Genomic DNA, 23620 nt, shown 5'->3' on the forward strand with positions numbered 1-23620 from the left:
TGCTGTCAGTAATACCAATCAAGCTGAAGAAAAAAAATTATTAAAACAAAACAAAAAGATTGGAATGCTTCTGTTGAATCATATTTTTCCCTTATTGTTGCTGATAATTCAGAAACCCAAACTGCTGATAATGCAAAAACCCCAAATAGCTTTGTCATGGATTATCCCTTGTTAGTGTGCTGTTATAGCAGCCTCTGAGAGGGAATAAGAGTCCTTTGTAAAACTCCTGACTTGTTATTAAACAATGTGCTGGTGATGGCCAGCAGTGACCCGGCTGGATTCAGTCAGGAGATGTTTTATTTGTTCCGTGGTGATTGAAGAAGAAATAGGGGACGAAAGGTATTTGTTCTGGGAAGCATCTGAGTCCCTGCTGAGTTTTGAATCCAATAAAGGATGGTGCTGAAAGGGAGATAGGCTGAAGATTAAAAATGACATGTGCTTCTGCACAGGTTGCTGGATAAAGGCAGCTCCAAAAAAAAAAAAAAAACAAACCCACAAACATTGTCATAACATCTTTTGTCACTTGTATAGTGGTAATGAAAGCAAGTTGAGGTTTTGAGGGAAATTTTGCTTTCCTGTTGCTTCTAAATTTACCTCTTTCTCTGTTAAAGCATCTGATTTTCCACAGCACTGAGGCAGTGTCACCATTCTTTCTTATGATCACATACAGATTTCCTAAATCCCACATATTATTTCTTCCCAAAAGATTGAAACATTTTTTCCTGAAACAACGTAGCCTTTTTTTTTCTTCTTTTTCCCCCCCCTAACTATCTCCCAGGGTTTAGGAGAGGAAAATCTCCTTTCCTTTATCCTCCCCTGTTCCAAGCTCCTTTGAACTGCCCCTTGGTGTTCAGTCTGGTGTGCAGCTGGCAAGACTGCTGCTGCAGGCCTCTGCTGGTAGGAATGGAAGAGTTTGATTAAATGCTTTCTAGAAACCTGTCAGAAGAAATGTAGAGCATGAATACAGAGCAGGTTTCTTAGAGCAAAGTGATCTGACACCTATCAGAGCAAAGTCTCTGACACCTAGAGACTGAGGATATACCCAGTGGGGAGGAGATCTGCACAGCTAGTACTGGTTTGCACTTAAAAGGGATGTGCTGCCTGGTGTGGTTAGAGCAGAGCAGGTGCAATCCTTCCATTTGTGCCTTTCTGTTGTGGAACAAGAGGAAAGAGCAAGTCCCAGGACAGGACATCAACTGATGGAATTCATGAGCTCATGTTAGTGCTCCATGTTCCCCCCTCATCTCCTGACTCCCCACCCAGCTGAGTTAATTCTATTCCATCTGCCACTTGGAATGGCAGAGCCTTCATCGATGATTCATCAATGGCATTTTTTAAACTTCATCAAGAATACCAGAGTGAGGTGTGTGCAGTGGCTGTAGATTTGGGGACAGCACTCACTCTGTCCCCCCCTGCACCAGTCCACAGTAAAGTTTCCAAAGCAAGGCAGGAATGAAAATGAGGGAGCTGAGTTGTAAACAAGCACATATGCAATGAGAGGATTGTCTCTGAATACAAAGCATCTGAAGTGTCTGAACTGCCTGAATCCATGTCAAGTGTCTCATCTCAGCAACTCAGATAAAGGACAGAAACACTTTTCCCGTTGATTAACCTCAGGTCATTGTCTTCCCACTGCCTTTACTCGCCCCCTCTCATCTCACATCTGTGTGACTTGTTCTTTAGACTCTTTGTGTAGAGCCTACCCCACACAAAAGCCACAGAGAGCAGAGCCCTCATGAAGTCCTGGAATAATACCAGTAATTAAAAGTGTGCCCAGAGAGCTGCATTCTTAAAAGCTGAAAGGTTTCATGAGCTGCATCTGAAACAGTGGGATTGTGGCCTTGCAAAATGAAGGCTGCCGAGGAGTGTTGTTGCTGCCCATAAATCCATCACCACTAGAGAAACATTAGAAACTGCTACTTACAACCAAGGACAGTGTCAGTGCAAGAAGAAATGGGTATAGGCACTCTAGAGACAGGATTGGGAGTGAGTATTAGAGGATAGTTTCCAACCCACAGAGCAGAGGGGTCCAGGAGCAATGCAGTAGAGAAAAAAAATTCAGTTGGAGTTCAGAGAGAGTATCAGGAATTAATGAAGGGCTTTTACTCAATTACTTTCTTGACCTGAGGTTTGGAGGATCAGGAGGCCACTTCCTTTCCTGTGCTAGAAATGTGTTCCTACTGGTGTATTTCTGTTGCTGCCAAGATTTTGGCTATGAGGGTGTTTTTCTGGAGATGGGCACTAACTTGTTTGAATTCTGATAATAGAACTGCTCTGTGCAAGATTTAGATTGATGTTGACTGACAAGGTAAAACTTGTCTGTGCTCTGTTCTGCTTCTGATGATGATGGAATGGTTTTGGGAGAAAGCCTTGCAACTTTTCCAAGATTTAAGAGAAGGGAAGAAAGCAAAGTTTGGTCTTTACAGTTTAGATGTGAATCATGCTCAGGAGTGCAATTTACTGCAAAAAAAAACCCCATGTCTTGTGTCATTTCTGGAAAGGAGAAGCAGAGCAGGTGGTTTCAAGCCAATGTTTAGAGTTATGTACTAAAAATGCACCTGCAGCTGTGCAAGTACTAAATGATTCCATTTCAGTTTTCATGCACAGAATTGCCCATCAACTCACTAACTCCACTGTCGTCGTTCAGCACTCAGGCACCTCCTGTTCTGTCTAATCTAAAGGATGATTTAGATGCTGGAGGGTGTACAGAGAAGGGAAAGGAGCTGAGGAAGGATCTGGAGCACAGGTCTGATGAGGAGCAGCTGAGGGAGCTGGGGGGTGCTCAGTGGAGACCTTATGACCCTCTACAACTTCCTGACAGGAGGCTGGAGCCAGGTGGAATTGGGTCTCTTCTCCCAGGTAACAAGCAGCAGGATGAGAGGAAATGGCCTCAAGTTGTACCAAGGGAGGTTTAGTTTGGATATTAGAGAAGATTTCCTCACTGAAAGGGTGGTCAGGCATTGGGACAGGCTGTCCAGGGAAGTGAGGGAGTTGCCATCCCTGGAAGTGTTCAAAAGGCATGTGGATGTGACCCTTGGGGACATGGTTTAGTGGTCATCACAGTGCTGGGTGAATGGTTAAGCTTAATTATCTTAGAACTCCTTTCTAACCTAAACCATTCTATGATTCTTTGATCCTGTGAAAGCTGCTGCTTCACATTACTCTGTTAAAACATGAGTGAAGTGGAAATTTATGTCACCCCTGAAAGGGACACATACAGCCCTACTAACCTGTGGGCTGTCTTTGCATGTTTGGAAACAGCAGCTTCCTTGGGGAGGTGCCCAGGCTGAACCACTGGAAGCATTTTCTAAGGCACAGTGAACATCCTGAGGCTGATGGATTTAGATAGAGCACAGGAATGACTATTTGGAAGGATCAGACTATATCGTCTTTCCTAAATTCCTGGGCAAATACACAAAAATAATTAAATATTTTACACCATATTTCGGTGGAAATGAGGCCAAGGAGAGGGGCAGCATCAGTTGCTCAGACTTTACTCCTTGGTTTATCCACACAGTATCTGCAAATGTAGATAACACAATAAACTTTGGTATTAAGTTGTATGAAGAGCAAAAAAAGCACCCAAAACATAATCCCTGAATTCCCAAGCTGATAATTTAAATTAATTTTACTTCAAAATTTTTTTTTAAATAATCCCACAAGGGGATTATGAATGAGAACATGTTGTGCACTCGTATTTCCCAAACAGTAGCTGTAAGCCAGACCAGCTGCTATTAGCTCTCTGTCTGGCTTCTGAAGTCCTGTCTCTAATTTGTGCAATCCAGCAGCAGTGGAAAAATATTAAACAAGAAAATATTCACCCTTCCACTGATAACTACAACCTGTGTCTACAGGTCAGCATCTCAGATAAACCCTGGAGCTTTGTAGTCATGTACTGTGTCCCTGCTACTCTAAAGCTGTTATGGGGCACTAAAACCTGACCTAAAACCTGACCTGTAAGATGTTTTCTGTAAAAAAGAAGATACTTTACAGCCCTGTCTTCTCTTTCGTTCAAAAATTACTGACAAATGACCTCTGTTTAACAAAACAAATTAGAGCAGAGTTTTAAACCTTTTTTTCAGCCGTCTAAACCACAGTCACATACTGCACTAAGTGAAGTCATCTTTGTCATTCCTGTGAAAATAACGGGAATTTTCTCCTTTGGAAGAGCTGACAGCACAGTCGAGGTTGGAGCCTTGTTCTTAGACTGGAGTATCCCGTGGCTGGGTTTCAATTAGCCCTTATTTAACCACGTGGCTCTCAGGGCAACATTACTCTTGTAGGCTGATGAGGAGCAAAGCCAGGCTGATGGAGTATCCCATGGTTATCCACACTGTTCCTGGGGAGTTCACAGAGGTTGTTAACCCCTGTCCACCATCATTCCCACTCAGACAGTGTTGGGCATAAATACTGGCATTGAACACAGGCAGTCTGGGGCTGTCCTGGGACTGTCTTGCCTGTGGTCCTCTTGTGTGTTGTGCTGGCTGCATCCTTCCAAGCCCAGGAATGCTGTGAGCCTTTGAGTCTGAAGCAGGCAGGATGTCCCATGTCCTGTGATTAAAAACTGGCTCGAAGGCAAGAGATTGAAACTTTGTAAAAGACTTAGTGGAGCACAGATGGTTGCACAATGGGTTTATTTTTAGGGTCTCTGCACATCCTAAATGCTAATGGAAGCTGCTGCTTCTCCTCTTCACCTGAGCATCTCACTCCTGTCCTCATAATAAAGCTGTTATTTTCTTCCAGGCTTTCATTCTTCCCTTGAAACTGCCCCTTGCATTTCCTGTGGGAATATTTATATTCCCCCAGGCAACTGCCACCAAGGAGCTGATTTTCCCTGCCAACCTCTCCAGCTGCTTTTCCCATCTGTAGGCATTAGGAGTACCAGAATATGTGCACTGATTGAACATGAGCACCATGAGAACCTCAGGGAAGGCTTCGATGTGGGTGAAAGCAAATAGGCCATGACAGGCACAGAGCCTGGGAAATAACTTGCTGTTAGGTATTCTTCCCACTCCAAGCCATTTATGGCTTGTACATGTGCTTTGCCTGCCCTAGAAAAGTCTAAAGAGGGAAAATATTTTTAAAGTATTGTCCACGATTCTCCTTCTGGCTTGCTCAACAGTCATGGAATGGGAAGGACTCCAGCAAAGTGCACTCCTGTTTCTCCTATCAGTCTTAATTGAACATCATTATTAATGGAATACTACATGAATTAATAGAAGGTTTCCAAGCTTCTTTAATAAAGTTTTCATTTGCAATTATTTTTATGCAGATGATTCCACTAATTCAGCGAGCTTTCAGCCACGCTGGCACATTATTATAATTGCTAATGTTGATGGTTTGTGTCATGCTTTGAATCAGAAAATAGTAGCTCTGCACATCCCAGAGGAAAAATACCACTGTATGAATAGAGTGAGAAAAAAACAATATATGACAGAAAGCTGCTTTGAGTTTTACCAGGGTTATTTATAGATGTCCATTTCTGAATCAGCGAGGCCGCCTCTGCAGAAATAGTTAATAAGGGTTTTTTTCTTGCCTTTTCAGATCCCATCATTTCTCAAATCAAAAGAATGGGTTTTCTAATTCTCTGCTTTCTATGTTGAATCATACAATTAGGGTCATTTTGTGGAAATATTATCAGAGAGTCCTCCCTGTAGCAACAATCTGAAGCTCTTTCTGCCCACCTTTGACTCATGCTGCCGTCAACTGCTGGAGAATTTGGTTTGTTTTTTTATCTTTGCTGCTGTTGTTCCTAACGTGGCACCTCTGACACCTGCACACCAAGCAGTTCAGGGTGCTGCTGCCAGGTCCACCACTTAAACCATGTCCCCAGGTGCCACATCTACATATTTTTTGAACGCTTCCAGGGATGGTTATTCCACCACTTCCTTGGGCAGCCTGTTCCAATGCCTGGCCACCCTTTCAGTGAAGAAACTTTTCCTAATATCCAATCTAAATCTCACCTGGTGTAACTTAAGCCCATTTCCTGCCCACTGGTCTGTCTGAATATGGAAGTTCTTATGTCTTTGTCTTGTGGCTTCAATCTTTAAGTCTCTTGTGACCAGATCACTACAACCTCTTTTCTTCTTACTTCCATCTTTGGACCCATGCACCAGGGAAGAGTTAATAGAAGAGTCCAGCCAAAGCTCTGACCAACTTTTTTTTATCTGAAAAGGAATAGGGTAGGAAGGAAATACAGGAAAAGCCTTTTAGTGGAAGCCATAAGCTCAGTCTCTCGTGTCTTGTCATGTGCCAGCCTTCAGGATCTCTGGGATGGTGATTTGTGCTGCTGTTCTTGGAAGCTGGGAGGCGCTTGCACCATTCAATACACATTAAGAGTTGTAAAACAAGTGGAAATGGCATAAACTGTGTTACCTGACATGAAGATGAATATGAAACCTTCTATCATCAGGTCTTTTAGGCCAGGGGGCTCTAAATGGCTCTGTAACTCACAATTTCTTCCTAGCAGTGCTGTAATTTTGTCTGAAGCAGCAGTTCAGCCCCCAGTCTCTCATCTCTCATTTCTCCCCTCTCTCATGTGGCTCTCTGCCCTCTTGGGAGGCAGCTCTCTGCTCTCTGCGCTCTCATTTTCCTGATGTTGCCACTGCCACAATCCCCAAACTGTGATACCTCCCTACTGAGGCAAGAATAACCCCAAATTCCTTAGCTTCTCCATTTTGAGGGAATTCATTCATCCTAATCACTGTGCCTCTAGGAAAGCTCAATTCGCTAACTTACAACACAGTTTAATGTGTTTTAAATTCCACCTCCTGCCAGTTAGGATGTGATGGGAATGCCTTTCCAGTGCTGCCTGTGAGGGCAGTTATTGCTGTTCCTGGAGCACAGGCTTGCTTACTTTTCCACTCCATGCACTGAAGCCAATAATTAATCAGGGAGAAGGGGACCGTGGGGCTCATTGTCACAGAAGACTGTTATGACTGTTTAAATGTTCAAAATGGGACAGGTCATTTTCATGAGTAACGGGAGTATTTAAATTTAAATTAAGGCTTATAAATTTAAGCTACCTTCCATCTACCAAGAGCCAGGTAAAGACCTGTGGAGGACAAATTACCCCTATGAGTCTTATGAGGGTTTTTTTCCTCAGGCTTTGAGATAAGTATGACAATGTTGGCTTTGTCCTTTCACTGTAGGTTGTAGGTCACTTATTTCTCACTAGTTTTGTTGTCCCTCAGTTTGGGACATGTCCTTCATTCACTGGTCACCTCAGACTCCAGCCTGGCTGCACAGATAAACTCTAGGCACAGGTTAAGCTCCTGAGCCCTGCAGAGCAGTCACATGTGAATAGTGCCTGAATGAGGGAACCCCCACCTCAGTCAGGATCCCTCCAGATGCTTTACACATGCTAAATTACAATAATACCACCCACCAGGAGTGCCTGAAAATGAGAGCAGCTTTCTCAGGTGGCTGCCAAGAGATTGTTCCCTTGTTACACCGAGTTAACTGCAGCCCTGCACTGCTGTGCCCTGCAGCCTTCACACACTCCATTATCCTGCTGTTCCTCCCTCCCCAGTACAAACCTGACACAGTCATTTCTCAAGCTCTCCCTGCCCTTGGCTATGAATTGCATTACTGCCACTGTGATTTCTGTGCTGGTAGTGGTTAGGAGACAGAAACAAGGAGAAACCATGGACTCTGGGCTCTTTATAAACAAAAACAAACTCTTGAGTCTCCAGTTGGGACTCTTACTGAAAGAAAAAGGAAAGGGAAAAACAAAAAAAGGGAAAAGGTTAAAACCATTCTGTGCTTGAGCTGTTTAGAAAAGTCTGTGGCACTTTCAGATCTGTCTGAGCCTCTTCTCCGTGGCTCTGTTAGTCCCAAAGACTAAAGCTTTTTTAGCAGGTGAAAGCACCTATTTACCATCTGAGCCACACACAGAGTGTCTCCAGAAGGGAATGAGGTGATGGTGTGAGGTTGCTGGCATCCAAAATATGGTTTTTGCTGAAGGTAGTGGGACATGGGAGCCAACTGCCCCTGTTCCATGTCCAAAGCCAAGGCTCCAGGCTTCATTTTGGTCCATTCCAGCTGCTGGCCACATTTATGCCTTACCTAATTTTACCCCAGGGACACACCTTCCCTCAACACATGTGGCTTTTTGAAAACAAGCAGTTTTGATCACAATCATCTGTAAAGATTGGAGGTTCCCAACACAGGCCAGACCCTCTTGCTCTGTGCCCTCCACAGACATGACTAAAAGGTTGAAGGATGCAGACTGAGGGGCAAAGAAGAAAAACCAGTAGAAACAAACAAGTAGTAAAGAGGGTAAACACAATGCAGCCAATAGATAGAAACATAGGATCATTGAGGTCAGAAAAGACCTTTGAGACCATCAGTTCCACTGAGTTTATCTTAAGACACAGAAGAAAATGTGGTTTTGATGACTAGGACACTACTGTAGGGAAAAACTTTGTTTATGAACTGAACCAAAAAGTCTGCAATTGTTTATCTGATCCTGTTTGTCTCTGTGTCCAGTCCAATGTCCTGCTGTAAATCCTGTGGGAATAAGATTTCCTCTAGCCAGATTTAGTGATGTTCCAGCATATGGGATGATTAAACTACATCCAAATGGACACCTGCAGCAAGGAATTTTTTTCCCACTCCTTTATCTTATCTTTGTCAAGAAATACATTCAGCTGGCAAGTGTGCTGGATCTGTTTTGTTGTTAGAGCTCTCAGAAGCAATTAATTTCATGTCAGTAACTCCACAGTTTGACCTGAATCTCCTTAGTTTTAGTCCCCTGCCTCCCTCTCCCCCTACAAGCAATGTTTCAAATTCATCCCATTATCTGCTAATCCTTAACCTGAATAAAATGTGTAAGTGAAGAGCAGCTGCAGGACATTTATGTGCAGAATGATCAACAGAGTGAGGACCTTATTAACATGTTTCAAAGCCTGCCCAGAGCCACATGGATTCCTGGGGTTCAACATGAGCAGTAGTTCTTTGCCTCATTTCTTTGAAAGCCGAGCTATGACCCTTCATTTTGTTAGAAGTGAAATTTTCAAAGTGAGAACGTGTCTGACAGGCTCCCTGGAAGCACAGGTTACACCAAGAGCATCGTTTTGGGGGTTTGTAGCTTAAATAAAATAGAATGAATCTGAGCAGCTGGAGATTTGTTTTCCAAATTGACTCTAGTCATGAGTCACCGAAGCTCTCAAAACCAAATACCGATTTCATACTTGCTGAGTTGTTAAACTCAGAAACTATTTAACATTGACTTAGTAGGGTTATACCTCTGAGCATCTCTCTGTAAGTATCTCAGATGTGTCTTCTATTTATTTTTTTGCTGGATTGCCTGAAATCTCTGAGAGATTTGTGAGGCTGAAGGACATAATAGAACTGCTTCTAGCCCAGAGACTGACTAATTTAGTCCTGGGAAAAGCACAAAAAGTGGTTTATGATAGGAAAATAGTGTTTGTTATTAAGAAAACTGGCTTGTTTGTCATGCAAAAGACCTGAGGCAACAGCAGAGTTGGTTAGTGGGTTGTGCCTCTCTTTTTGCTGTCACTGGGGTGAGCTGCAGTCAGTGCCAGCTGAGCAGGTTTGAGAACACCACTTTCTGTGTCCCATGTTATCCGACAGCTTCCCTGGCAAGCAGGGAGACTGATACAGCAAACCTTGAATCCCAGGAAATGCACTGGCTGTTTGAACCCTTGTGGAGGTGATTTTCATAATTGGAGTGTTTTTCCTTTAGATGAGAAAAGATCATTTAATTGAAGATTCTGTAATTGCAACGCTGCAACTTGGCACTTGCCTTCCTTTACCATTTCACAAAGAGTGAGAAGGGCAATGCTCTGGTCTTGAATGACTAAATCTGTAACGAGTAACTCTGTCTCACTTCAGTGATACTTTGGTTTCTGGCATCCTCATCCTGCACTGGCTGCCTCCTGGAGCCATTTCCAGCTGCAAACACTATGTCCCCTCTTTTGTTTTATGGCACTGTGTCCCAGCTTACTGTAGCTCTTATTTTACATTGTGCCCATATTTTACGTTGCATTTGAATGGGAGCTGGAGAGGGACTGAAACCAGATAAAAATATCTTTTGATGAAGGAGGATGTGCAGCTCTACCTTGTTTTAGCAAGCTTATAGAGCCAGCTAAGCCCAGGACTGAAACCAGGCAGTCTGTGCTCTCCTATCACATTAACTTTGAACCTCACACAAAGGAGCCTGTTCAAGAACTATCCAAATGTAAACTATTCCAGCCTTGCCACTCCAGTGCAAATATTTGCCACCAAATGTCCTTTTGTGAGCAATTCAGAAGCCTCCAGTGCAGCCTGGTGGTTCAGGGGCTGTTCCATCAATTCGTGTTGTTCTAGGGATGGAGGGGAGCAAAACCAATAACCAAGGATTAAGTGAGCATTTCAATATTTGATTTTTTTTCCCATTGATCTTTGTTTCATCTGCTTGAATTGATTCTTGTCAAAGGGAGCTCCTCGTGTTATCAAGACAAATTGTTGTACGTGGCTTTGCAAGAACAGTTGAATCTCCTGTTTCATGGTGTAAGAGAGGGATTGGAGGGGGATAAAGCAGGAGGAATTTTGCAAGTGACCAGAATTAACTTATTTTATATAGTCATTAATGTGGATATCCACTATGTCTGTTGATTTAAATGCATTTCCCTGTTTAGGAGTATCCGATGCCTGAGGAATATTATCCACTGGAATCTGATCACCACATTCATCCTGAGGAACGTGATGTGGTTTCTGCTTCAAATGATAGATCACAACATCCATGAAAGCAATGAAGTAAGTGCTTGGAGGCAGCATCTCTCTGCCATGGACTTTGGGGGCAGGCAGGGGTGCTGACTTTGTTCAGCTGATAAAAATATTATCCACAGGCTCAGAGTGGCTTTCATGCAATTTGAAAAAGATGAAGAAAATGAAAATGAGCTTAGATTTGCTAAATTTCCATTGATTTCCTCATTACTGAATATCAAAGGGGATTTTTAAAGTAAAAATCCTACCAAAAAGCTTCTCTCGTCTCTTCATTGACCAGAGATGCTTTCCAAATGTATATATTGTGAGATATAATATTGTGCAAGACACTAAACCTGGTGGTTCCTGAACATTTCTGTCAGAGCATCTTGCAGTGACCTGCACCTGTGTAGGGAAAAACATTCATTCCAGAGGGCAACAACTCCAAGAACAGGGACAGAAATAATTGATTTGGCTGTTGAGGCTCTGAGTCAGCTACTTTTTGTGATGACCGTGGGACTCCCAAAAAATGAGAAATAGGGCCTGAAACAGTACAATTTTTTGTTGTTGATATATTTGTGGGGGCTTTTCTACAAAATTCCATTTTTCTGCTAATCCCTTCTTCACCACACTGGCCTTGAGGATGAAGTTCTGGGATATGGGCTGCATCCTGCAGCAGCTGCTTGTCACTGGAAGGGGTGGCTCGTTCCTCCAAGGACCCAAATGCTTCAGCTCCCGCTGCTGCTGCTTCCTTTGCACTCCCTCTGTTCCTTTTCTTGATCCCTTGGGGAGGACTGAACTCTTGGGAACTGAACTCATTAAACTGGCAGAGAACTAACCCGGACATCAGAAAAGCAAGGAGGAGTTTCCTGCTGGCATAGCTAAGTCAGCTTTCTGATGGGTGATTGGGAGTCTGAAACAGTTCAAGGGGCCAGACAGATCGACACAATAAAAAAATGGGAAGGCTGGAGGCAGAAAGAAGTGGGACATCTTCTCTGCATGGCACTGAGCACTCGAGAAATAAAAGCGCCGTGGTCACCACGCTCTCATTTCTCTCATCTCCCTATTATTTCTTGTTCAGTCGAGTAACTCCCAACTGCAGATGCTTCTCTGAGTGAATCAGTCCCTGTGTAAGTACAGTAATCACAGAATGATGTCATGGTTTGGGTTGGAAGGAGCCTTAAACATCAACTAGTTCCCACCCCCTGCCATGGGCAGGGGCACTTCCCACAATCCCTGGTTGCTCCAAGCCCTGTCCAGCCTGGCCTTGGACTCTTCCAGGGATCCAGGGGCAGCCACAGCTTCTCTGGGCAACCTGTGCCAGGGCCTCACCACCCTCACAGGAAATAATTTCTTTCTAAGATCCAATCATTCCCTCTTTTAGTTTGAAACCATGACCCCTTGTCCTATCAAAGACATCAAGGTGATTCCTCTCCCACTTTAGTCACTCAGCAGCCCCAGTAGTACAAGGATTTCAGAATGGAATGAAAACATCCACTCCAGAAGAAAAAGCATTTTTCTTTACTTTCTTGTAGAACAGCTCTACATTTCCTTGAAAATTAGTCCTTTTTGATGGTCCCTTGATAGGGTAGTTTACTGTTCTCTTTCCCTGGTAATAATTTTATAGTCGGGCATTCTCCTTTTAGGGATGTCCTCTGATATTTAGCTCCATAATTAAGAAGAAAGTGTACTACAAACACATATTCACATACATACACACACACACACCCTTCATACCCTCTGTCTTTGGAAAGCAGATGGACTAAAATGCCTATAGACTGTGAGCTGGATCCACACCTGCTATCAGTCATGGCTCCACTGGCACTGTAGAAATGGAAAACCACCCCAGGAGCCTGGATATCCATTCATTTGAATGTCAGCTGGGCACACTCAGCATCCTTAATTAACTTTTCAAATGTAAGATTGGACATCTCAACTTCAATCCCATACTTTGGGAAAACAAATAGAAAAATCATTAGTACCTAGAAAAGGAGGAAGTCTATGCATAAATCTATTATTATTCATTCAGATGCTCCTTTGAGAAAAATGTAGCTTCTATTAATTCAGTGGTTGCTTTGTCTGTGTTTCTGACATTCTCATACTCCAGAAGACGATGGCGTGGGAGCTTTAGGGACAACAGTTTTATGCTGAGTGACTTACTCTCATGACAAAGCTGCAAATCTTAATAGAGATATTTACAGTTATTTAGGAAAAATCTGTTGGAGTCAGGCACTCAAGTGCCTTTAAAAATGTAACCACAAATTGCCAAGGAAAATAAAACCCTGCAAGTGTTAAGGACATGCTCCAGTTTTCATTAACTTATCTTTTCTCTGCAGAACAATGCAGTCTTTTTGGTGCTTTGTACAAGTCTGAGTGATAACTTTATATTTTTGTGGTATAACAAAATAACGCCACGAAAATCAATGGCAACAACATCTTTTATGCTGACTAATAATGTGATCTCTTCTGTGCTGATCAGTGGAGATTAAATAACACAGACACAGAAGCATCAAGGGTTCAACATCGAAATATTTTGCATGAAATTATAGTGCTTATAAATAAATCAAGAAGGGGAATTGTTGAGTATATCCGCAACCTGGTGGTAGATACATGTGGGGATCAAGAATCCTCAGTCAAATAAACAAAATTAGTGAGTTCAGTAAATTTGGTTTATTATTCAATGGTAATAAATCCACAATTCCAAAAGAGAATTGCTCAAAATTTATTTTACTTTGATCTCCTACGGAAATGTTGCAGAAGGAGATTTCCCCACCACTATGTTTGTTGTCTGTATCCGTCCCAGTATCTTCCCAATCCAGTTTCACTCAGTTCCGACACAAGAACAACAGGCTCAGAAATAATTATTTTTTAAAATTCTTCAGAAAATGGGCAGCTCTGGAAAGGACAAAAACTGTGTAAATCTTGTAAGTGAGGGAGAGAAGTGAACAAGAGTGGGGACACTCTTATCAGAGCATTTTCATGGGATTGAGGGCACAGGGAAAGATTTAATTCATGCTCATACCTTCAAAAATTCAAATGTGAGAGTTAAGAGTCTTACTAATTTGGGGGTCAACCAGTAATGGAAGCAAAATATTTTTTTTATTTTAGCAAAAGAAAAAATGTTCATTTGTTTGTTTGTTTGTTTGTTTGTTTATGGCTTAATTTCCCTTTGCTCAAGCCAAAATGGGAAGAAAAAAAAAATTTTTGTTTAAACCAAATGTTGAAAACAGAATGGTTTGTCTTTTTCTGAATTGTTTTGGTTTTTAATCCTATTTTAAGGATGGAGCCAAGCCAAATTTGAAATATTAATGAAATAATACAGAAATGAAAGCTTTAAAACTTAAAAAAGATTTTTTAATTTCCATTCAATAAACAAATTCGCAACTTGTGAATGGGCTGTTGCTTTGTAACTGTGTTTCTTGCCCAATAAATTCTTAGTCTCCAGAATTATGCTGGGCCTGATGGTGCACCTGCTGCTCTGTTGACTGCCTAGAGACCATCCACACCTCATGCACATGAGGGCTGACATAAAATTAACTGAGGATCAAAAGTTGCAAATACTCCAGTAGAGTTAATTAAAAGTCTGGAGAATGGTGAGACCAAAATGACACCAGTGGTGGCAGTGAACACAGGTAATTAGTGTCCTGCTGCAGGGAATATGCTCAGAGTGTGCCTGGTCACAAAGACATTTTCCCAGACTTCTGTGTGAGCACTGTGGAAATTGCCATCGGTTCCTTGTGATTTATTGATGGGATATTACCTCCTGGAGCCTCTCTGGAGCTCACTGTGATTCCACAGCTGTGCTCTCACTGCATATTTGGAGGAAATGCCTGTATTTATGCAATGAGCCTGACCAAAAATTCCTGTTGGGTTTATGGCAAAATTCAGAGATGAAGTGTGACGTGATGTGACTTACAGAACGAAGCACAAATGGCAGGAACAGAGGAGAAAGAGTAACTGATAAAAACATACCTTTAAAGCACTCTTTTTTTTTTTTTGCCTAAATGTTAGTGGTGCTCCTTCCTTCAATGGAAATGAAGCAAGACTTTGAAATTAATGTCTACCTTGTATTTGAATTGCTCAGCAGGTGGGTTATCCTGCCTCAGATATGCAGATATTTAGATATTTAGGCTCTCATGTCATCTTTTGATGTGACCCCAAGGATCTGGCTGTGCCTCTGGAAGATCATCTGTGTTCAAATGAGCTGCTCCTCTTGTGTTCTCCACTGCTTGGAGGCTGCTGGATTTGCCTTTGGCGTGTTAACTTTCCACACATGTTTAGATACAGGAATTCCTGCATATCATGGTCAAAGCAGCCTCAGCAGACAGTCACAGATGCAGCTGTGAGTTCCCAACAGCACCCAAGATATTGTGATTCCAGCTCACAGGGAAAATCTGTGTCCCATGAATGGATTCTCCCATTGATTTTTACAGGGATTACGACATACAGAATCTTTTAAATGTTCTCACCATAATTTTAAAATACTCTCTTCTGTTTCCTCTCCAGCCCTGGTGTCGATGTATTACCACTGTCTACAATTATTTTGTGGTGACCAACTTCTTCTGGATGTTTGTGGAAGGCTGCTACTTGCACACTGCTATAGTGATGACTTACTCCACGGATAAGCTGAGGAAATGGGTCTTTCTCTTCATAGGATGGTGTAAGTGACTTCCATGGTTAAAATGGTGTTATCTGATGGTACCTGACATTAAAGTGTTAAAGACAAGAACAGCAAGAATAAACTTTAAAAATCCTACTGGGGGAAACTCTGACATTCAGACCTAACTGTGTCGAAACAAGGTTTAGTTCTTCACTGTGGTGATGATATAAAGCTAATAGGTTATCACCAGATTTGGCTTCATCCTCAGGGACCTGGTGTTCAGGAAAGAAAGAGAACTCCCAGGCTCAGCCTTTTGGGAAGGCAGTAGTTCATACCACGTCCCTTTCAGACCACATCCCTTTCAGACCACATCCCTTTCACTTCAATCAGCAAAGCAGTGACCACAACCCCTCACACACTGCTGTTCAACACAGCGTGAAGCAGAAGTGGCACTGTCCATGCCCAGTGGAACACTCAGTCTCAAGAAACACTTCTAAGTGGGGAGCTGACTAGAAGAGAAGCCTAATTATCTGCCAGTCCAGCTTCACAGCTGAGGGATTTGTTCCTGGAAAACAGCATTTAAGAAAGGCTCCCCATGTCATCTCTGTACTATCCCTGTGGCAACTCAGACTCAGCTTTGGCAAGGCTGCCTGTGGGATGTTGTGGTCAGTTATGGTCTCTTAGGTCAAAAACAGATGTGGAAAAACTGGAGATTATCCAGTAAAAGACTATCAAGATGTTTAGGGATCTAGAAGACATGACATGTGAAGTGAGGCTGAAGGAGCTGAGCCTGTTCAATCTGGCAAAGAGGCAGCTAAGGAAGGATCTGTGAGGTACCCAGAATGATTTGAAAGATAATTACAAAGATGAGGGAGCCAAATTCTTCTTGGTGATTGCAGATTTTATAAGAAGGGACAATGTCCACAAATTGCAGACTGGGAGGTTCCAGCTGGACGTTAAGAAAACAGAAAATGTACCAAAAAGTGGTGCAGCACTTGAACAGATAACTTAAAAGCTGTGAAATCTCCGACCCTGGGGGTATTGAAAATTCATCAAGGCCAAGACCAGGCTGGGGTGGGTTAGTGCTGATAGTTCTGCTTAGAGCAGGTAATTGGAGTGGGTACATTCAAAGGCCCTGTTCAACCAACATCTCCGTGTTTTGAACTTTGACAGGAGATGTTTGGCAGGACAAGCGCTGTGCAGGCAGCTTGTTCACTTGAAGGCAGAATCTGAGGTCAGACAGAACCAGTGAATTTGGCAGTTCTTTTCCGTTGAAAGAAGAAAGGTGGAAAAAAGTCACCAATATTTTCTGTTCTGAAAGTAGGAAGACGTTTTGTTCGGAAAATGCCTCTCCCTCTCAGAATTGTGCAGAAGTGATTGAATTGCAGTTCTGAGGGCAGAAACAGCCTTTGAGACAAAATACGTCATTCAATCCAAAATAAAATGGGAGGAAAAGGAGTTGTAGGAGACAAAAAAAAATGTTTGTGTGGGGAATTGATTCAATTTTTTTTCCCCAGTATTTTTCAATTCTGTCACCAAACTGGAAAATCAGCTGCTTACACAGCTCTCACAGATCCACAGATTGGTTTGATCCATGATGTTTTCCCTCCCTACCTCTCTCAGAGCCCTCCTAATGCAGGAGTGGTGTGGGCTGAATACACCCTTTCTCTCGCCCTTTTGGGCGCTTTCTGGCTCTGCTTTGCTTTCCCATAAACATTTTTGCACCAGTCTCATTCTCAAATCCCTGTTCTTCATTTCGCAAGGGAAAGTAAAATATTTTCCTCCAGAAGAAAGGGTGTGGCTGCATTTTGTCTGCTCATGCCTAGCAAGAAAAGTGGGGGGAAAAGTGCACCAGACCCTGTGAGTCAGTGGTGAAAAAGGTGGAAGACAACACAGTCATTTGAAGGGCACGAGAGCCACCAGGGATGGTGGGACAGGAGATCAGAACTGCGTTTCTTGCTGAGTTTAAATATAACCAATTTGCAATTCAGTCCCACACCTTGTGTGTTATGGTTCTCTTTCCACGCTGCTTCATCTCTGTAAAGCCTCCATTTCCCGCAGAAACAGGCAGCAAAAGGGAGGTTCAGAGGCAGAGACAATGCCACGTCTGCTCCTGCAGGAGGGTTTAAGTCATGTTGCTTCCACCAGGAAAGAAGCAGATACTAGTGAGGGTCACTGAATCTCGGCCTCTGTCCCTGCATCCACCTTAGAGTAGCAGTGATTTCAGAGGGACATGAACCTGGGGTTTGGAATGAGGGATGGAGCTGGAGTTTGTCTTGTTTGGTTTTTCCTGAGGCCACAGGTGAAAGGGGAAATGGAGAGGGAAAACTCTCCTCCTCCACTTTTGACATAAATCCAGTCCTCGTCTGGGTGAAAAAGTTCCTGTTTTCCCCAGGAGATCTGTGTCAAAAGGCCAGTTCCATTTATTCTCCCTCACTTCCAGTTTCCTGCTCCAGCAAACGCCCTTCAAACCAATTGGGCTGTGAAGGCCTAACACAAAACAAACACAAGGGCAAAGCTCTGGACGTGAGACTGGTATGAAATCAGAATTGGAAAGCAGAAAAAATGGCATTGCTGGGACATTAAGTGTGCAAATACACCTTATCTACTACACTGAGGAGCATGACAGTAACACCTGCAGGGTATAACAGAAAGCAAACCCAAAAAGCACATCCATGGCTTTGACAAGAGCTCATACACACACACACACACAGAGCACATTGCACATTGTAGGGAGTAGGATGATATCTATAAACTTAAGAGCAGATGGATCCTTTAGAAAGGGGGGAAAAATTAATTCTGATATTGCAAGATATCAGGATATTCTTTCTCACAATCCTATTTCATAGGAAAGACTGAACTCAAAAAATTACTGAAAGTTTCAAAAATGTGCTTCATCCAAAGATCCCAGTAAGTTTCCAAGTTTCTTGGAGCCTGGGAAGTAAAAACCTAAACACCCATCCCCAAGTCCTGTCTTTAAGACTTTGCTGTATCAGCTACAGGAAAATTAAAAGTGACCAAAATTGCCTTTAAGTCAGACAAAATTGTTCTGGTCACTTCTATAGAAATGTAGGTATATATCTGCGTTTGTTAACATTTTTATTAATTTTTCTTACTGGTACTAAAATTTTGTTGAGATTATTATTTTTTTTTAATTTATACATTAAGAGGTCTTAGCAATTGTGATGTCTCAAGGATACCAAGATAAGACCACCTGTACTTAGAGTCTTCCAGTTCATTAACTAAGTCTCTCCTCACAAAAATCTGAATTTACTTTGGGACCATAGATACATCCATCCATCCATACATCCATGATTAACTCCTGGTTTTTTTTGCTCCTGCAGGTATTCCTTGTCCAATCATCATTGCCTGGGCCATTGGCAAGCTATATTATGAAAATGAACAGTGAGTGATGTTAATATTTGTGTTGTTATATTAATATGTGTGTGTAAAATTAATACTAATATGTACGTTTCCTGCCTGTCATGCCTGATTTCTTACACGAGGAGATGGAGAACTGTTGTGCTCTAGGAAAAGTGTCCTTAAAGAGGTGCCAGCTCTCATCAGCTCCTCTGTCCCAAGGACAGTTTCCCAGGGGATCTCATCCACTAGTTCTTTAAAGAGCTGGAAGTTCCTCTTCCAAAGTTCAGGGTTCTTTGAGACTTTGCTCTTTGCCACAGCGTTTGTCCATTTGTCCTGACCACTGGGGAAATGATGTGTCATTGCCCCCCTGAGGTCAGACCCAGCAAACTGGGCACATGCAGAAAACATGGACTCTCCTGCAGATTCCAAGACTCTTGGGGGCAGCCCAAAATTTGGGACAAAATGGGGAAACTCCTCTTCTTCATCTGATGTTCCACTTCAGCTGTAACTTAAGTTGTTTGGAGGTCGAACTGGGGTTCAAGTTGTGTAGCTCATCATTTGAGTTGAAAAGCTCAAAATAGCACTCAGGAAGAATGTTAAGAAAATGCTTCAACCAACTTCCTAATTTTTTTCATTTTTGTACTTAATAGAGATCGTTTTCTGAGTAGTGAGGCAACTTTAATTGGTACTGTGGCAAATATCCTGTCTGGGGTTTCGAAAAATATGGCAACTCTGAAAAAAAGTACCGTTAAATCTTAATGAAAAAATCCCAAAAAAGTGATTAAGGATTATTGTAGTAATTTCACTGATGGGCAGTTGTTAAGGGGAAGAACACCAATAAGATCTAATTAACAATAGTGATAAAACCAGTGGTGGATTTGGTTATATTAAGAACTATCAGAGAACCGTGAAGAATATTAATTAGTTCCATTCAGTAGAAGTGTGTTTACATATCTGAGTCTTATCAGAACTGTCTTCCTAAATTGTCCCCTTCAATATTCAGGGAGTGTGTGTTTATTCTTCCAGAGGTAAAAAAAAGAAAAGAAAAAAAAAAAGGTTAAATGGCTTTTATTTCACACAGATGGAATGAAACTTCTGATGCACCAAGTAATTGTCAGTGATTTAAGTTTCTCTTTTTGGTTTTAAATAAATGTGCAGTGATGATTTTATTGCAGAAGTAATGGCTTGTGTTGGATTTAAGGCAAGACTTCGGGTGGCAGACAGTTTGCAATATCTCAGCCAAGGTCCCAGTTTGAGCAGTTAGACTGTAAATATGAAATATTGCTAATCAAATGCAGACGTATATAACCTCACTGGCAAATAACTGTCCTCTCGCTATTACTCACCCAATCTAATGGGTATATTAGGAATATTTAGATTACAGTGTAACACATCTGGTTTACAGCCTAAAGAGATGAACACCAACCTAAAAAGCTGCCTGCCTTTTTTTTTTTTTCCACTACCTACAAAAGGAATCAATAAAAGGAATCAGCTCCCCTGTAGAGGCCTGTGTTGTAGAACTCTTATCTTTGGCAACAACCTTGTTCCCTCAAACTGTGTGAAAGCGTGTAAATACACACGAGGCTTCACTCAGTGCAACCTTGGTCTAATACTGGGCTCCAGAAAACAAATGTCAGCATTTTGGTCTTCAGTATGGTCTTCCAGCTAAATTTAAATTCCAAAGAACAGTGAGCAGTCTTTGCCCTGGAACCTCATCTGTGCTCTACCAGCTCTGTTCCAAATTCTTTGCTGACTTTCTCTAGCCCACTAAGTTCTGCCATATGCTTCAGTCTCCTTCTTATTAGTCCCCCTGCTAGAATCCTCTGCTGGAACAGCCAGTTTCCCAGAAACTCCTCTTCTAATAGCTCTTGGTACCATGAGTTTAAGGCAATATAAAATAGTTCTCCCAAAATACCCTTCAAAATCTTCTTTCAAATGTAGGTCTTGCAAGTTATGGAGAATTATGTTTCCTGCCTTGGCATATCTTGTAATTCATTTTTCTTCAAATCTTTCCATCTACACAAGGATAAAAAGGCAGTTTCATTCATTTAAGGCTGCCCTGGGGATTCTTCTTGGATGATAACTTACTTGCGGGAAGTGCCTTATTCCAAGTCTTGCTCTCGTTACCAAATCTTGGGAAATTAGTTGCAAAATTATCCATTTACACTAATTTGCAGCCTGTGCACTAGGGAATAACAGACACGTTTTATATTTCTAAAATATTCAAAGCTCACTCATTCATTTGGAACTTAAAAGATGTAGGAACTGAGTCAAGAAAAGGCAAATAATTCATGGTTCTGAGTCATGTTTTTAGATACCAGCTACACATCTCAGCACTGCTGTCCAATCAGAACATCTTGAAATGGGCACCCAGCTCCTTCTATTTTAGCAAACAACAGGTTTTGTAGAAAGGCTTTGAGGGCATGATGTGATCCATAAGAATCCTTTTCTCATCTCAGTTTATTTGCCCTGAACTCTTGACGTTGTGCCTTGCAGAAAACCACCACTCTGATGCAACACATTTTCTATCTGGCTGCCTGTAAAAGTGAAAATCTTCCTGCCTGGTCTCCTTGGCTCAGGAATTACCCTTGTTTTCATGTCTCCAGTGGCACTAACTGTTTGTCACAAGGCAAACACGAGAAAGGCATAATTTTTGCTGTGTAGATTTGTTATGTGGTATCCATGGCAGGGAAGAAAACTCTCAGACCCTTGAACTCCAAGATCTACTTGCTAAGGGATCTGGAGCTCCAATGATCTAGACTTTAAGGAATTATGATAGCAAAGTTGCCTCTGCTTGGTGGAATCCTGGATCCAGACCACGTGGATGTGTCTGTAATACTAAATTAGCTGGGCCTGGGTTAATTCCTTGGGATGGAGTCCAAACAGCATGGACTAATTCATATCCATATTATTAAACCTTCTTGGCCTCAAAAATCAGGGTAGCTGCAGTTTGTGGACTATTGGGAGTGTCCTCTGGCTCGTGCTAGCTCCAGATTTGTTACCCAAGAATAGTTTAGGGGTTGGATATTATTTGGCCTGCGCCAAAGCTGCAGCAGGGAAAATGTAATGGTGTAAATGATTGAGTTCAGAGCTGAGCCCACTTTCTAATCCATTTACCAACATAAATACAACAGATTTGTTACTCTCAGTTAAGACAATGAAGTGAGTGACACTATGGGTTGCTGTGAAATCACAGGGTTAGTCTGTTATATAGCACAGCAGGGAGAAAAATACTTGGAATTAGTGGAAGTGAAAGCCAAACCAGTGCTGAGTCACATGTGACACGTCCAGGCTCTCTGCTGGTTTGAGGCCATTCAGTCCACCTGAGACTTCACCTGAGTCTGTTTCCCCTTGATGATCCAAATACTTGGATCAGGTATTTGGTAGCTTCAAATGATGGGTCTGTACTGTCTGCTGGGTTTGGTGGTCATGGAATCATAGAATCATTAAAGCTGGAAAAGACCTCTAAAAAAAAAGTTGGAAAAGACCCTTCACCCAAAACTGCCACCACTAAACCATGTTTTTGAACACTTCTAGGAATGGTGACACCGCCACTGGAGTCCCCAGTGGTCCTCAGATTCATTCAAGGCCAATGGAATTACCCCTCATTCATTCAGTAGCTTATTTAGACAGCATTTCCATGCAATTTGAGACATATTTGCTATGAGTAGCAGCCACTTTGTGGAATGTGTTTCTGGGCACCACAGCAGATAACAGTTGGGGTTTTTTTCTTTCCTTAGTCCCTTTCTCAGACACCTCCTGCACCCTCCTTGTAGCAGGTTCTCACATTTCTTAGAAATATTTACACAGGCAATTGCCAAAACCATAGTGGGAACGTGAATGTTTTAATGGGAGGGGGAAATGGGGCTCAGATCTGTGTCCAACAGCAGGTGCTTTGTAGCAGAAAACTCATTTCCTTTCTGATTATTTATATACGATTAAACAATGCAGTGAATAAAGGAACACCTCTCTACAGTGTCCCTCCTATTACAGTCTAAAAGAAGTGAATTTAACCTTATATATGATTTTCTTATTTGTTTTGTTTCTTACAGATGCTGGTTTGGAAAAGAGCCAGGGAAATATATTGACTACATATATCAAGGGCCAGTGATTCTTGTCCTTCTGGTAAGTGTTTGTGTGGGTGGAAGGACACTGCCATCTCCCCTTGAGAGATAATTTGATAGGCATCTGTGAGGTTCTGCACACTTTTATGTAAAATAAGACACAAACAAGGTCAAACATCTTCAGATGCTCTCTGAAGTTGCCACAGTAGCTAAAACTGCAAGTCAGAATTGAAGTGATTTGGCTTTCCTTGATCTCAGGCCATTCTTTTCTCCTCCCTAAGAAAAGCTGTTTGCCTTTGTACAATGTTTTGAGATGCAGGAAGGAAAAATGTTCAAAAGCAGGAGGTACATCACAACGTCTACTCATCCACTTGAGGTTCCTGACAACTAGAGCAGTTCTGCCATGTGCATTGTTTAGAAAAATATAATAATCATGGCTGGGAATTGCGTCTCCTCATACAGTCATCTCCATGTTCTACATCCCCATCACTGCTGTGTGTTTGTTTTTAGCTTTCCTGTTGTTGAGTTTCCTTTTCAGTGCCGCCCACACTTACCAGGCTGTTTATCTGTTTACCCAACACTCTGTCTCCTGTGCCAAGCAAGAGTAGGCAGAGGAAGAAGGAAACTCATTCATAAACCACGTTGAGCTTTCAGCTGAAGGGCAGTGGTGCTTTCCCAGAAAATACTGAGTGTGGATGGAAAATATCAGTGCCATTGGAAAGGACAAGGCTGAAAAAGCCAATTCTGCTCTTGCAGGCAGATGTCACAACAGAGAATTCACAGGGCTTGGTGGCTTCCCCTCTCTTAGGGAACCAGAGCTCACCACAGCTGTCCCTTTTGCCACTCTAATCCCCATGGAGAAGGTGCAAATCCTCCAGAACAG

The 23620-nt window shown here is 42.2% G+C and overlaps 1 protein-coding gene across 2 annotated transcripts in view; it reads left to right on the plus strand.

The window, feature by feature from the left end:
* The window catches only part of CRHR2 (corticotropin releasing hormone receptor 2), a 143445-nt gene that overhangs the window by 89763 nt on the left and 30062 nt on the right, over window positions 1-23620 (plus strand). For both annotated transcript variants that reach the window (XM_027695517.1, XM_027695518.1), the window contains 4 exons: window positions 10644-10761; window positions 15217-15370; window positions 18655-18715; window positions 22726-22798. In XM_027695517.1, coding sequence (XP_027551318.1) covers window positions 10644-10761; window positions 15217-15370; window positions 18655-18715; window positions 22726-22798 — 406 coding nt within the window. The remainder of the gene's footprint in view (window positions 1-10643; window positions 10762-15216; window positions 15371-18654; window positions 18716-22725; window positions 22799-23620) is intronic.

This window comes from Neopelma chrysocephalum, unplaced genomic scaffold (genome assembly GCF_003984885.1).
Source record: "Neopelma chrysocephalum unplaced genomic scaffold, ASM398488v2 Primary Assembly neopelma1_101, whole genome shotgun sequence".
Lineage (NCBI taxonomy): Eukaryota > Metazoa > Chordata > Aves > Passeriformes > Pipridae > Neopelma > Neopelma chrysocephalum.